The following is a 13,478-nucleotide window of genomic DNA, read 5'->3' as shown; positions in this document are numbered from 1 at the left end:
CTTCCTTCCTTCCTTCCTTCCTTCCTTCCTTCCTTCCTTCCTTCTTTTCTTTTTTTGTTTTTCAGTACCGGGGATTGAACTCAGGACCTTGCGCTTGCCAGGCAAGTGCTTACTCTACTGAGCTAAAAATTTCTTAATATCTTACATCAATTCTAAGATTACCTGGGAACTGTGTTATGATCAATTTCTTTACCCAACCTTCAAGAGTTAACATATGGGAAAGCTCTTCTCTGCTTTTTTCTTTCTTGCTTGCTCTCCTTATAACAGCTTTTCATTAGTAGAAGACACCTAAGGTGGTCACTAGGGGTGTGTGTCTGTGTGTGTGTGTGTGTGTGTGTGTGTGTGCGCACATGCATGTGTGTGTGTGTGTATGTGTGTACATGCGCTGTTAACAGGAGAAGATTCTGGATGAAAGTCCCGTTGGATTATCCTCGGGCTTCAAAGGAAAAAACAGACCCTGTCACAGGTCCCCTGAGCAAGGGAGTGAGCAAACTGATGTAACCCCAAGCACATGTGTCATTTAGAACTCCCTACTTCACACTACTCTCTCACAGAGGAGAGGTTCGAGACACTTGTAACTAAACAGGTGCAACTTGAGATCATGTACTTAAGTGAAATATGTCGAATGCTCATGTATAAATACTGCATTGTTTTGCTGGTTATGAGAAACAGAAAGTGTAAACAAGGATGAAAATGTATAATAGACTGTGAAATAGGAAGAAAATGTTCAAATGCATAGGGGTAACTTGGGAGAGGGGAGAAGGGAGGAGAGGAAATGAAAAAAGAAAAAATAGAAACAAAGCTTTTGTAAATAAGGAGAGGAAGAGGGGTTGAATGGAGGGAGGAATGGGGAAGAAGAATCAAGTTATGTCATGTACAGATACAAATTCCCTGTAATGAACATGATCACGCATATCTAAAATATACTAATATATTTAATTGATTAAAAAAGTACCCTACCCTAAACTACCTGAGAATCCAGGAAATAGTCCACTTTTGCCTGGCTGTCACTGTGTCCTGTCCCTGAACCACAACTTCACAACACACAACCATTACCCTCAACAGGGTATGCTATTAGAAAAGGAGATTAAAGAAGAATGAATATGATTTGAAGAATTCTATGGCTCTAGCAGGGTTATAATTTTAACAAAAAATAAGAGAACAGATTCTACAGCAAAGAGCTATAAATGATTGTTTAAAGAACTGTCTTTGACAACAGAGTTCTTCCACACCCCATTTTTACTATTTATTTCTTACAGTATGCTTTATTGTTATGCTAAAGAATATACACATGTACATATATGTGAATATGCATATGTTTGTTCATACACATCTTGAATAATTTATTTTTATTACTATATATTTGCAGTACAGAATTGATATGCCTTGGGAGGAATTCATACATGTACATAACACATCTTAATTTCCCCTTTCCTTCTCTTCCCCCCCCTCCCTACTCTCTCAATCAACTTCTCCTTTGAAAAATATCCATTTCTTTACTTCCTATTATTTTGCTCTTTATTTATAATTTGGGTGTCTTATATAATAGAAAGTGTGTGATATTTAAGCTGTGTGTTTAATTTTTTTTATTGAACATTATGGGGTCAAGGTGCATCCATTTTCCTACAGATGACTCAAGCTTATCATGTTTCATAGCAGAGCAGTAGTCTCTTCTGTACAAATACTCTTTCTTTATCCATCATCTGCTGATGGGCATATGGACCACTTTCTTGATTGAGCTATTATGAATTGTACTGTTATAAACATGGTAGGCAGATTATGGTAACATGACATCTTCAACTCTGTTTGGGAAGATACCTAAAGAAGAATAGGGAAACTCATTCTTGGGCTTCAGTTCCCACATTTAGCTTCTCTTCTCCTTATTCTGAATTTGGCTACTGCTATTGTTTGGATATTAAATGTGTCCTATAGGACACTATTCCCAGTCCATGGTGTGATGGAAGGGGGTAAACTTCAAGACCCACACCTGGTGGCAGAATCAGGTCACTGGAGCTGAGACTTGAGAGTACGGGGCTCTGGCCCCTGCTCTTTCTTTTACCTCCAAGCTACCAATGTGAACAGGCTTTCTACAGCACAAACTCCCACCATGAGGACCTTTGCAACCACAGTCACCAAGCAATGGAGTTCATGGTCCTGGACTGAATCCTCTGAAACTACAAGCAAAGGTAAGCCTTTCCTCTTTTGAAGTTGATGGCTTAGGCATTTTGTTATGGTAATGGAAATGCAACAAAGCTATCTGCTTGTAACTAGTATAACATCCACACATAATTTTACCATTCAGAGCAATATCTTTTAAAACAATTTAGCATAGCTTTTTAATGCTTCTTTTCTTATACAGTTGGAATAATTATGTATGTACACTTTTATGTTCTGCTTTATTTTCAGCAAAAATATCACAAGTACTTTTTCAGATCACTAGAAATTCTATATGAACTTCTACTGTACTAAAGACATCTGTGATTAGTTAATGGCTTCCATACAAATTTCTCATAATTATCAATACTGCTGCACTATACCTTAACTCATAAACTTTTATCCATGTTTTAGAATCAGAATAGATGTTCATGTTAAAGATTTTTTGCATTCAAGTTTGTATATACCTAAATTAGTGGATACGGGTATGCTTTTATTAGCTTATTTGTAATTTATATTTTCCTTTTCTGCTAGTGGTCAGTTTATGGCCGCCATTTATTTTTATTTTTTTCTACTAATCCACTCAACAAAAAAATTAAAAATTGGGTACATTAAACCTTTTTTTAGTTTTTAAACTAAAACACACCAGTTTTGTTTCAGTGGATGAATTTACCTTCTTATATATGATCATTATCTCTGCTTTTAAATTTAGGAATATCTTTCTAAGCAGAGCTCAGAGTCGGTCATGGTTTCACATTAATGCTTTCACTCGTGTGGAAGTCACTCTGTATGGAACAAGAAGGCTTCGAAAGCTTTTGTCCGCAGCTTGCTAACATAGGGACACACGTTACTTTGGTCAGTAAGCCTTCATGCCACATTTACACTGAATGCTTTATTTCTACTTGGGAAAATAATTACCTTTACCTATGACTGAGCAGTTTATAACTTGATAATAAGCATAGAAGCTCTTCTTCAACTACAATTCTCCTTAAGAGACAAACGCACAGCAGAGATACAGGTAAAGTTGAACTGCACTTGAGAAGAGACAGAAGACCCTTGTGTCACCTTTCATTTTATCTATGCCCACCCCTCTGCAGAACTGCAAAGGAAAATATTTCGTAACTCCAAATACACGTTTTATTTTTTTATTTTTATTTATTTATTTTTTTAATTTTATTTGTGTGTGTGTGTGTGTGTGTGTGTGTGTATGTGTGGCCAGCTCAGCCCACCAGGGGGCGGGGCTGGCTGGCATGTGGTGCTGGGGGATTGAACTGCAGTCCCCGATGCTTTGCTAAGCTTGTTCTAAGTAGGTGCTTTAGACCACTGAGCCATCTCTTTCCTGCTTTCTGTGTGCATCTCTCACAAGGACCTGCAGATGTTTATGAAGAAATTTCATTTACGAAGAAATCCCCAATGCTTGGATGGGAAGTTGAGCCATGGCTAGTCTTAAACATACTGATTTTCATTTATATAAAATTATTGTTGACACCTCAAATCTGGCATTAACTATACATTAATTCAGATACACAAAAGGACGCACTCATATTGCAGACAACCTCTGCCCTGTGTATGGAAGTGAAATATGGAGGCCTGTACTCACGTGTACGCTTCGAAGTCCCTGTTGTTGATTGCTTCGATCAGTTGTTCAGTGACTTTAATAATCTCTTGCTTCCGTGCTAAAGGCAAAGGCACAGTATTGGTTGATAGCAAAGGACTATAGGCATATAAAATCTTACTTTAATAATACTTCTATTTTCCTTAAGCAGGGTGTTAGCATTTAAAATACATAATGTTGCTTTCTCCACAATCCTACTGCTCAAACTGCAAAGAACAGCAATACTTACCTCTTCCATGAGCCCCCAGAAACCAGATTTTCCAGTCTTTTGGCCCAGGCCTACAGATTCAGACTCTGCATTTGAACAGGGTGGTCAGGGGACCCTATGCTCAACTGACCTTTGAGAGTCATGACAAGGTTACATTCCACTGGTCAGAAAGCAAATCACCTGGAAGGTCAAGCTTTTACTATCTTTAACACTGTGACTGGCTTTCTGAAGTTTTCCATTCATCAGGAACAAACTGTGTTATTTAAAAAGCAAACCTTAAACTTGGCATGGTGAAGTGCAACTGTAATCCCAGCACTCAAAGAGGCCCAGGCAGGGGGATCACAAATTTGAGGCCCACCCCGGCAAATCAGTAAGACCTTGTTTGTCTCAAAATAAAAGCAATGAAAAGTACAGAAGACATACTGTGGATATCAGCACTATACAATGCAAAATGAAGAAAAAACAATCTTTAAAAAGTGCCACTGTAAGAATGTATTACAAAGGAAGATGGTCTGTGATGCTGTTGTCTTTAGACAGATTGTAGAAAGTGGAAGAGACAGGAAGCAACACTGTGCATGTGGGCATATGAACAGACTGGCCTGCCCCATATAGCTGACAACCCAGCACTAAACATGACTTGTCGCTGTTCCTAGCCACACAGCAATTACTAATGCTTGACTGGTGCAAATGGAAGCTGTTTGAGACATTGATTTCTAACTGCATCTGCCTCAAGTGTTTTTTCCCTTTTTTAAGACCAGCAGACTATGCAAATGATATACCTTGACATCTCCTTAGTTACATCACTTTATTTCTTGTTTTAAATTATTCTCAAACTTTGTACACTATGTGATGTTTTCCTAGTGAAATTAAAAGTTCTCCTTGAGTAAAGAATGTGCTACTTCTCTATATCCCCTGAAGACTTTTGCCTAATGTGCTTTTTTCTTAAAAACTAGGAATCAAGTTCAGGATCTTGTGCTTGCAAGGAAGGCGCTTGTGCTGCTGAGCTATCTCTTCAGCCCTTATTGGTCTTTTTGAGACAAGGTTTCATTATGCAGTCCACACTGGCCTTGAACTTGCAGCAGTCCTTCTGCCCTAGCCTTCTGAGCGCTGGAGTTACACATGTGCTCCAGCACACCCAGCCTTTCTAATCTTCTTAATAAAATGTTTGAACAAGTTTGTAAACTTGACTGGTTAGACTAATTACAAACTTTGACTTCAAAACACTGGTTCCTTTACTTACAAAATTCCTGCATGAAATACTTTAAGAATTTTTACTGGACTTTAGGAACATTGTAATACTCCTATAAATGTAGTTACTAAAAATAGATTTGTTACAAGCCACTTCTAAACTGTCTTAGTGTGCAGTGAGAGTACTATTCCTCATGGAAAAGCTGACTCTTGATTTTAATTTTTTTTAACTTTCATTGATTAAAGAAAAAAAGGATGTTCTGTGACTCTGATCTTCACCAAGGAGATTTTAGTCATAGACTTAAAAATTCACATTCATTTTCACTGTCCAGGTCATCAACATAATTTTCCTTATTTAAAAAATATTCTATACACATAATTTGACTCCACTGAGCCTGTGAATATATGACAAACACAATAATAAACTATGTCATAAAATGTGATTATTAAATTTGTCCTTAAAATGGCCACTAATAACATAAGGGTCTATAACTCATCACATAGACTTCATATTCAGTCATCTTTCTTTTATACAAATTAACAAAATGCAGGGTTTAACTCCTACACATATCTAAAATATTTATTGCTCTTGTTCATTCGATTAACGAACATCAATAATGTATCAATCCTGAAATTCACACTGACAGACTAAGAGCAAGGACAAATTCAATGCAATGCTTTAACCCAGGTAACTCGGCTGTATATGGTCTCCCCAGTCTGAGCTTTGGTACCTGCTCCTGACAGCTGACCTGATTCCAAAATATAAGGGACATTAGAGGATTAAGCAGTTCAGAAAGTAAGTTCATAAAAAAATGTCCGGTGAAGTTCCTTATATGAAATCCTCAACACATTTTCTGTATGTTATATGGCTGACTAGAAAACTGTTGTTTTAAAACAATGTTAATCTTACAAAAAACAGAAAAGAAAAATGATTTCAACATTTGGAAGCGTGGGGCAGGAAGACTCACAAGGCTTGGAGGCCAGCCTGGGCTATACTGAACAGAGACTGACTCTCTCTCTCTCTCCCCTCCCATCCTTTCCCATCCCCTCTCCTCCTCGTCCCCCTTCCCCTCCTCTTCCCTCCCCTCTCTCTCTCCCTTTCCCTCCCTCTCAGAAAAAAAAAATAAAGGCCAAAAATGAAGAAGAGGATGTTATTTGTGGAGCCTCACTAGGGGAAACTCAGTTTATACAAAATTTAGGGTGTTTCTTAAAGTTTCTGAAGGTCTTGGCTGTGCCCAAGCACACAGTACAAAACAGAAATGTGGGCTGTGGGTGGCCAGCCTCACCCTCCAAGTTCTTGTACAAATACTCATCAGCCCTCCAGTCTATTTTGTGCCACAAGTGGCTTCAATTTGCTCTTGCACCCTCAGAGTAATGCAAAAGCTCTGCTCCCTGAACTCTTATGCTCGGAAACTGCAGAGGTGGAGCAACACAGGGGCTCAGCCAGGCCACCTGGGTGCTGCGTCACTGGACAGTGATGTGACCGGGCAAGCAGAGGATGGGCACCAGATCCTTACAGTGGTCCGGCCCCTGAGGCATGGACCACTTCCAGAAAGGCAGAGCCAGAGATGAGTCACCCCCACGCACCATCGGTCTACCGCTGGCATAGCCCCATAGGTCCAGCCTCTGACCCAGAGGGAAGGGCAGGCACGGGGCTGCTCCTGGACGCTCATGTCCTGGACCAGGGTGACCTGCTCAGCCTGAATGCAAGGAAGCCCACGTGGGGGACATTTGGGGTGCTCTACTTCTCACCCCAGGATGTGGGGATAAAGTAACAGAATACTGGATTCCTCTTCCACACCACAGTTGGCTCTGCAATCACAGTATTTTTAGTTTTGGAACTGAGGTACTTACGTCTATACCTACAGGTCCTAAAGTAATTTCTGAGGATTTCCAGGCTAGGGAAACTGAGGAAAAGAAAGCAAGTAGAAGGGGTGTCCCAGATTCTGAGTGTCAGTATTTTCCAGAAAAATAAACAGAAGAATTGGAGAGATTTCCATTTTAATTCATATTTGGGGACCTTTTTATCAGTCTAAAGAGTCTCAGGAAAATAACATAATATGTAAATAGTCCCATTGTTTAAAAAAGCAGCAAACAAGTCCAATAAGCTCACAACAGAGTAGGTGTTTAGCGAGACAATTTAGCAGCTTCTCCGTTGTGCAGCAGCGGCACTCTGAGGTGCGCATCCCAACTGTGGCATCAGTGTGCTGCTTGGGCCTTCCCGCATTCCCAGACTGCAGCTCTCTCCTCTTTTCACTTACCCCACCCCCTTTGCTTGCAGTGCTGGGGTGGGAGCTGGGGCCTCGGGTGCACTCACCAAGGTCCGACACCGAGCTGCACGCCAGTCCTCCTCCCGAAGTTCCTCCCACTCGCCTGCACTCTCCTTGACCATGTTTCCCCCTCTATGGACTTCAAGTATTTTCCTTCTATTTAAAGACTCAACTGGAGGTCCTGTTCTCTCCTTTCAACTAAATTCTTGAGTTCAGTTCTTAACAGTTCAACTCTTAGCAACTCGATTCTCTTTTTTATGTATTTAGTACAGGCTCTACAGGGTCTCACTATACAGATTGGACTCATAGTGATCCTCCTGTTGTCAGCCTTCCAAGCGCTGGGATTACAGGCACATGCCACATGCAGTCTCAGTCGCCCTCTCAGCATGCCCTGGAGGTGGGGCCAGCGTGGCTCGTGGTGCCAGGGATTGAAGCCTGGTTTTTGCGCTCTGCCTAAGCAGACGCCTTAGACCTCTGAGCTATCTGGCCAGCCCTAATAGTTCGATTCTTAATAGTCCTGTCTATAAAGTGTTTTGTCTTTTAAATTGCCATCTATATTGTCAAAAACAAAACTCTAATAATTTAAAATCTTAATTGGCCCATGTGTGTATGTTGGGGGGAGGTACTAGGAATTGAAACCAGCACCTATTTGCTGAATTATACCCCCAGTTTCCAATATCGTATATGCTTTTAAAAATTTTAAATTTTGGGCTGAGGGGATAGCTCAGTGGTCTAAGTGCCTGCCTGGCAAGTGCAAGGACCTGGGCTTGATCTCTGGCACTGCATGCCGTGCCGGCCCCACCCAAGACCCACTGAGCTGGCCATAAGGGCACACGTCTTGAGACAGTATCTCATTAAGTCTCCAAATTGCCCCAGGCTGGGCTTGAACTTGAATCCTCCTACCTCAGTCTCCCAGAATGCTGGGATTATACTTGTGCAGTTCTATTTTCAATTCTGGAATTGTAAAATAGGAAAAATGGCCAATTGAGTATAGCAGAAATTTCTACATATAGGAAACGCCTACACAGAAAAGTAGTCATTTAAAAATTACTATCCTTATGAAACAGAATGAGGAGACATGATAGCAAAGTAAATGACTGGGTACCTTTCTGTGTGAAAGGATACATCCGGAGGGCCACGCATCCTCCTGCCCATTGAAGCTGGCTTGCTGGAGCAACGTGGCTTTTGTCTCCTAGTGCTGACTTCTATGCAGGTCAGACAAACCACTGACTGTCAGCTTGGTGACATGAACTTGGGCTTGAGAGCCTCACTCTGACCTTTAGCCTCTTATATTGAGAGGTAGTGCAGGGACTTGGTATACAACAAAGAACTGTCATTTTCACTTCTCAGTCCCAGTAACTTTCAGATTGAGCCTTCCTCCCTGGTGTTCCCTCCAGACCTGGGTGTGAGGAGACTGCAGCTCATGGTGGCAACCTCGTGTGTGTGGGTGCCCAGCATCCCTGTGCTCACTCGCCCTACCCCTGGCATACACCTGCGTGCATGGGGAAGCCCGGCTGCTCTCCCCAAGTGCAGCTGAGAGTCACCTTGACTCCTTCGTCCCCTCCGTGAGCCAGCAGGTTCTGTAGCTTTTGCTTCCCCAGTGCCAGGGAGCAAGAGCACCTTTCTGTTTTGCCTTTTTCAAATGTGCATCTCTTAAAATAATCTCCCAGGTGAACCTCCTAAAAACCTCACTACTATGGCTCTTTTCCATTGCTGGTAAGATAAGGACTGGGGCCCCGAAGTTTTCCCTAGTCTGCATCCTGACCCCTCACTGACCCCCCACAGCCTCTGCCCCTCTGCCTTTGCCTCACCAGCCACTGCACACAGGCACACTCAGTCCTGTCTCCCAGGAAAAACCTCCCTATCTTTGCTCCTCAGTGTCTGTAATTATATCTCAACCATTATTTCTCCAGAAAAGCCTTCCCTGAGACTGTTAGGGCAGGTTGCCAGGGAGCTATAAATTCACACAGATCATACTCTTGCTTCTTCTTTTTTTCCTTTTGTCTTGATGAGGCTTTATAAACTCCTGGGATCAAGTCATCCTCCTGCCTCAGCCTCCCAAGTATTTAGTTGGGACTGTAGCTTTGTTTTGCTATCTGCTTTTAAAAATCAGTTAGAAGGGGCTGGTCAGATATTTCAGTGGATTCAAGGGCCTGCTTAGGCAGACACAGGGACCGGGGTTTGATTCCCTACGTGCCATGCCGGCTCCATCCCCGGGCTGCACTGGGAGAGGGAATGAGAGTGGGCATGGTGATGTGCGCCTGCAATCCCAGCACTAAATACATAAAAAACAGGAGGATCACTATGAGTGCAATCTGTGTAGTGAGACCCTGTATAGCCAGCACTAAATACATTAAAAAAAAAAAATCACTTATAGACAGTGGCGCACCTGTGTAATCCCAGCACTCGGAGGGAGCGGGGGTGAGTCCTGAGGACTACAAGATGAAGTCCAGCCTGGGCAAGTTCGTGATTTAGCAAGCTGCTGTCCAACCAAATATAAAAACCCAACAACAAACAAAAACTCCCTCTGAAGCTGTACCTCATAGTAAGACCCTGGATTTCAGCCCTATTATGCTGGTGGGGGATGAGCAGCACTCATCTTTGCATGTTTATTGTGTATATTTGATGAATCCATTTTCCCTGTTGCTTTGTAAGCGGCAGGTAGCACATCACTGTAACACCAGCAGGCTGCACAGGGGAAATGGTCAATAAACATCTGAATGAATAGCAGATCCAGAACAAATTCAATTGGCTTCTAATTCCCAGCCCTACGGCCTTTCCAATGCAAGACCCTACATTCATCAATGATGGTCAGGTCACCTCTATAAATCTATAAATCTCAAGCTGTGGGTGTAGCTCAGTGGAAGAGCATAAACTTAGCACATGTGAGGTCCTAGCTTCAAGTTTGAGCACCAAAACTTATTAAGCAGTCAAATGGAAATAATCTAGGAATAAAGCAGCATGATTTACTGTTTATTGAACATGAAAGAAAATACTGTTCTCAAACTGTTCAAAACACCCCTTTCTTATCCTGCCTTCCTAATTTTTGTTAACAGAACCACATCTGACCAGTTTCTCAGCTTCAAACCTTGGTTGTCGTCTGGACTCTCCCGCCCCCTTCCTTTTCCCCCACACACAGTCATCCATGAGTCACTGTGTCTCATCAGCACTTACACAGGGCACGCTGTCAGCTTCTTCCCATTTCACTTACTTGCCCTTAAGATCTTGGTCACTCCTGTGGCTCTGGCCATACCTAAAGGCACCCAGTCTCCAGGACTGAAAGTGCCTCTCTGCAAACTTTTCATTCATACTTCCACCAAGTGCATTCTGCAATCTCTAGCTGCCCCAGCCCGGCATTCACCACACAGGCTCTGCTTCTCTTGAATCTTTTATGCTGGACAGTGCACCAGTCTACCCAGTTGTTTGTTTTCCTTGTCATGCAGTAGAACACCTGCTCCTCTCCTCTTTTCCAGTATTTTTTGGTACTGAGGACTAAACCCAGGGCCTTTCTGCTGATATTCCTGGCTCTTTTTTATTACTGTATTTTAAGGCAGGGTCTCACTAAATTGCTAAGTTGTCCAGGGTGGGTTTGAACTTGTATTACTCCCATTTTAGCTTCCTTGAATGCCGAGATTATAGGTGTGCATCACTACACACAGGATTTCTAGACCTTTCTCAGAGACAGTCCTTCCTCTCGGTTCTGGGCACTGCCCTGACTGGGACTCTCCCAGGTTCTTAGCCCTTACTGCGCTGAGGTCTTCTAGAAGATCAGTGTGTCTGGCCTCCCTGTGCTGTGTGATGGCCTCTGTACAGCAGGGCTGACACTGTCTGCCCAGCCCCTTTGAGGCCTCTGCTCCCTCCTCCAATCTCTAAAGCCAAAGTGCAAGCCTCCTAGCCCTAAAGGCCTTCCTTGTTTTCGTGCTGGTATCTTGGCATGTTCTTTCCTGCAGAGCTGACACAGAACCCACCCTCCAGCCAAATGAGGTGGTGGACACAGCTTCAACAAGCCCCAGCACTCTGACGACTGGGCCTGTCCTCCCCGGGCTCCTTGATCCTTCAGGAGGTCTCCTTCAACACCCAATTCCAGTGTCATCCCCTCTGTGCTGCATGTCCAGAAGTTTCTAGACCCAGGGCTTTTGACCTACCAGGTTTTTACAGCATCATTCTAGGATGTTTACACTTCTCACCAGGCCTTGTATTTTGAGCACTTAGAGCTATATATACACTAAAACTTAGTACTATATATACAAAGTCAGTGTCTATAAATGCATGGTTACAAGGTATGATTAAAAAATATGGTGTGAATTAAAGTAAAAAACCCCCAAAGTATACATTGTCAATAATCTTCCTCCACATATTCCCTCTTGCTTCAAACATATTGCTCCCACCCTTTTTGCCCCTTTCAGCAACAGCTCTAGAAGTCCTCTTTCATGAGTGTCCTTAGTTCCACTGTGGTAGCTGCCTTGATGTCTTGAATCTATGCAAATTGTTTATGGCAATTTCTGCCACAAAAACAAGATGGTGTGTTTTCATCCACTTTATTCACTAGATCTGGCCCCCTGTGACTTCTGGCTCTTCCCCAAAGTAAGAATGGCCATAAAAGCAAGCACTTTGAATCAATTCAGGATACTGAGGCTGCAATGACAGTGCAACTAACAACACTCAGGAAAGAGGACCCCAGAGCTGCTTGAAAAAGAGAGCAAACTGAGGAGACAATCGTGCTCTGAGGGGCAGTATTCTGAAGGGGCTTAACAGCAATGAGTCTTTACTATAATAATTAAAAAAATTTAAACATACACTGTACTTGTGGACCACAGCCCCTAAGTACAGAGATGCATATAAAGTACAGCATGCACTTAAAGCACTGGATAAATGCCAGCTACATAGATGGTGATCACAGCTGGCAGTGGTGTGGAAGTGCCTGTGCTGAGAAGGCATTCATGCACCACAGATCCTTCAAATGGGGCAGCAGAAAAATCACGACATGGGAGGCTGCTTCAGTGTTTTAGGTAATGGAGGAACAGTAGATCTAATCTGTAAAGGGTTAGCGATTTCTAGTGAATGTGTAACCTTATTGTTTCTTTTCAAGAGTGTTGAATGCAAACAGCCCAATTATTTTGACTTGGGCTTCTCATGTGTTATTCTGTTTATTGAAGCCACTAGATGATAAGACCTACTTAGGAGTAAATGCCTGCAATGAAAGCTGGGGAAGGAAATGAACTACATTTATCCCTGCAAACTGATTTTCACTAGGATTTTTGCAGCGTGTTAAATGTTGAAGTTTTTTCAGTGAACTGCGACTTAATATTACTTACTGAGTGATAAAAAGTTGTACAATTAAAATTGTTGCTCAGTATACTTTGGGTGTTACTTTAACTCAGCAATTCTGCTCACTCTTTCTACAGTTCCATTTTACTTAACTCCTTTTTTCTGCATGTCTCAGAAGTAATTATGTGGCTGCCAGACACTTGAAGGACAGTGAGGTTAACTGACTCGCTCAAGTCATCCAGCAAATCTAGAAGCTCTGCCAGAGTCGGAGCTGTACTTGGCTGAGGTTACCATCTGCTGTTTAATTCATTGATCTGTGTCCCTTTCCAATCCACAGTGGTTAATTCAATATTTTGAAACTATAAATTTAAATGAGCCACTGCAATGCCTTTGAAGTTACTCTGGCAAGGTGACTGACTACTTAATTACTGGGTGAGGACTGTAATTAATTATTACACCAGTTTCACACTACTGGGTGCCCTATGGCTTTATTGTCTTTTGCCACACTGCCATTAACAAAAATAACCCTTGGGAACAGTTATCCTGGGCAAATATACAAATTAGGATCGTTTTCATGCTGTTAGTAGTTTTATAGAAAAGGTGCCTATCAACTCAGCTCTGCTCAGTATTCTCTGCACAATTAACACTGTCTCTTAGTGACTTACCGTACTAGCCTGATGTATTGGTTAACACTGGAGAGTACTTTCAATTATTTTGACTTTTTAAAATTCATACCTATCAATGATTGTAGGGCTGATTGGTTTAATAATTTATA

The 13,478-nt window shown here is 42.1% G+C and overlaps 1 protein-coding gene across 12 annotated transcripts in view; it reads right to left on the bottom strand.

Moving 5' to 3' along the window:
* Positions 1-13,478, bottom strand: part of Camk2d (calcium/calmodulin dependent protein kinase II delta) — a 328,288-nt gene that overhangs the window by 8,994 nt on the left and 305,816 nt on the right. For all 12 annotated transcript variants that reach the window (XM_023701888.1, XM_023701892.1, XM_023701887.1 and 9 more), the window contains one exon: positions 3,755-3,830. In XM_023701888.1, coding sequence (XP_023557656.1) covers positions 3,755-3,830 — 76 coding nt within the window. The remainder of the gene's footprint in view (positions 1-3,754; positions 3,831-13,478) is intronic.

The sequence above is a fragment of the Octodon degus genome, unplaced genomic scaffold (assembly GCF_000260255.1).
Source record: "Octodon degus isolate 3935 unplaced genomic scaffold, OctDeg1.0 scaffold00142, whole genome shotgun sequence".
NCBI classification, from domain to species: Eukaryota; Metazoa; Chordata; class Mammalia; order Rodentia; family Octodontidae; genus Octodon; species Octodon degus.
Note: the sequence above shows the minus strand (reverse complement) of the source record. Positions and strands in the feature narration are given on the sequence as shown.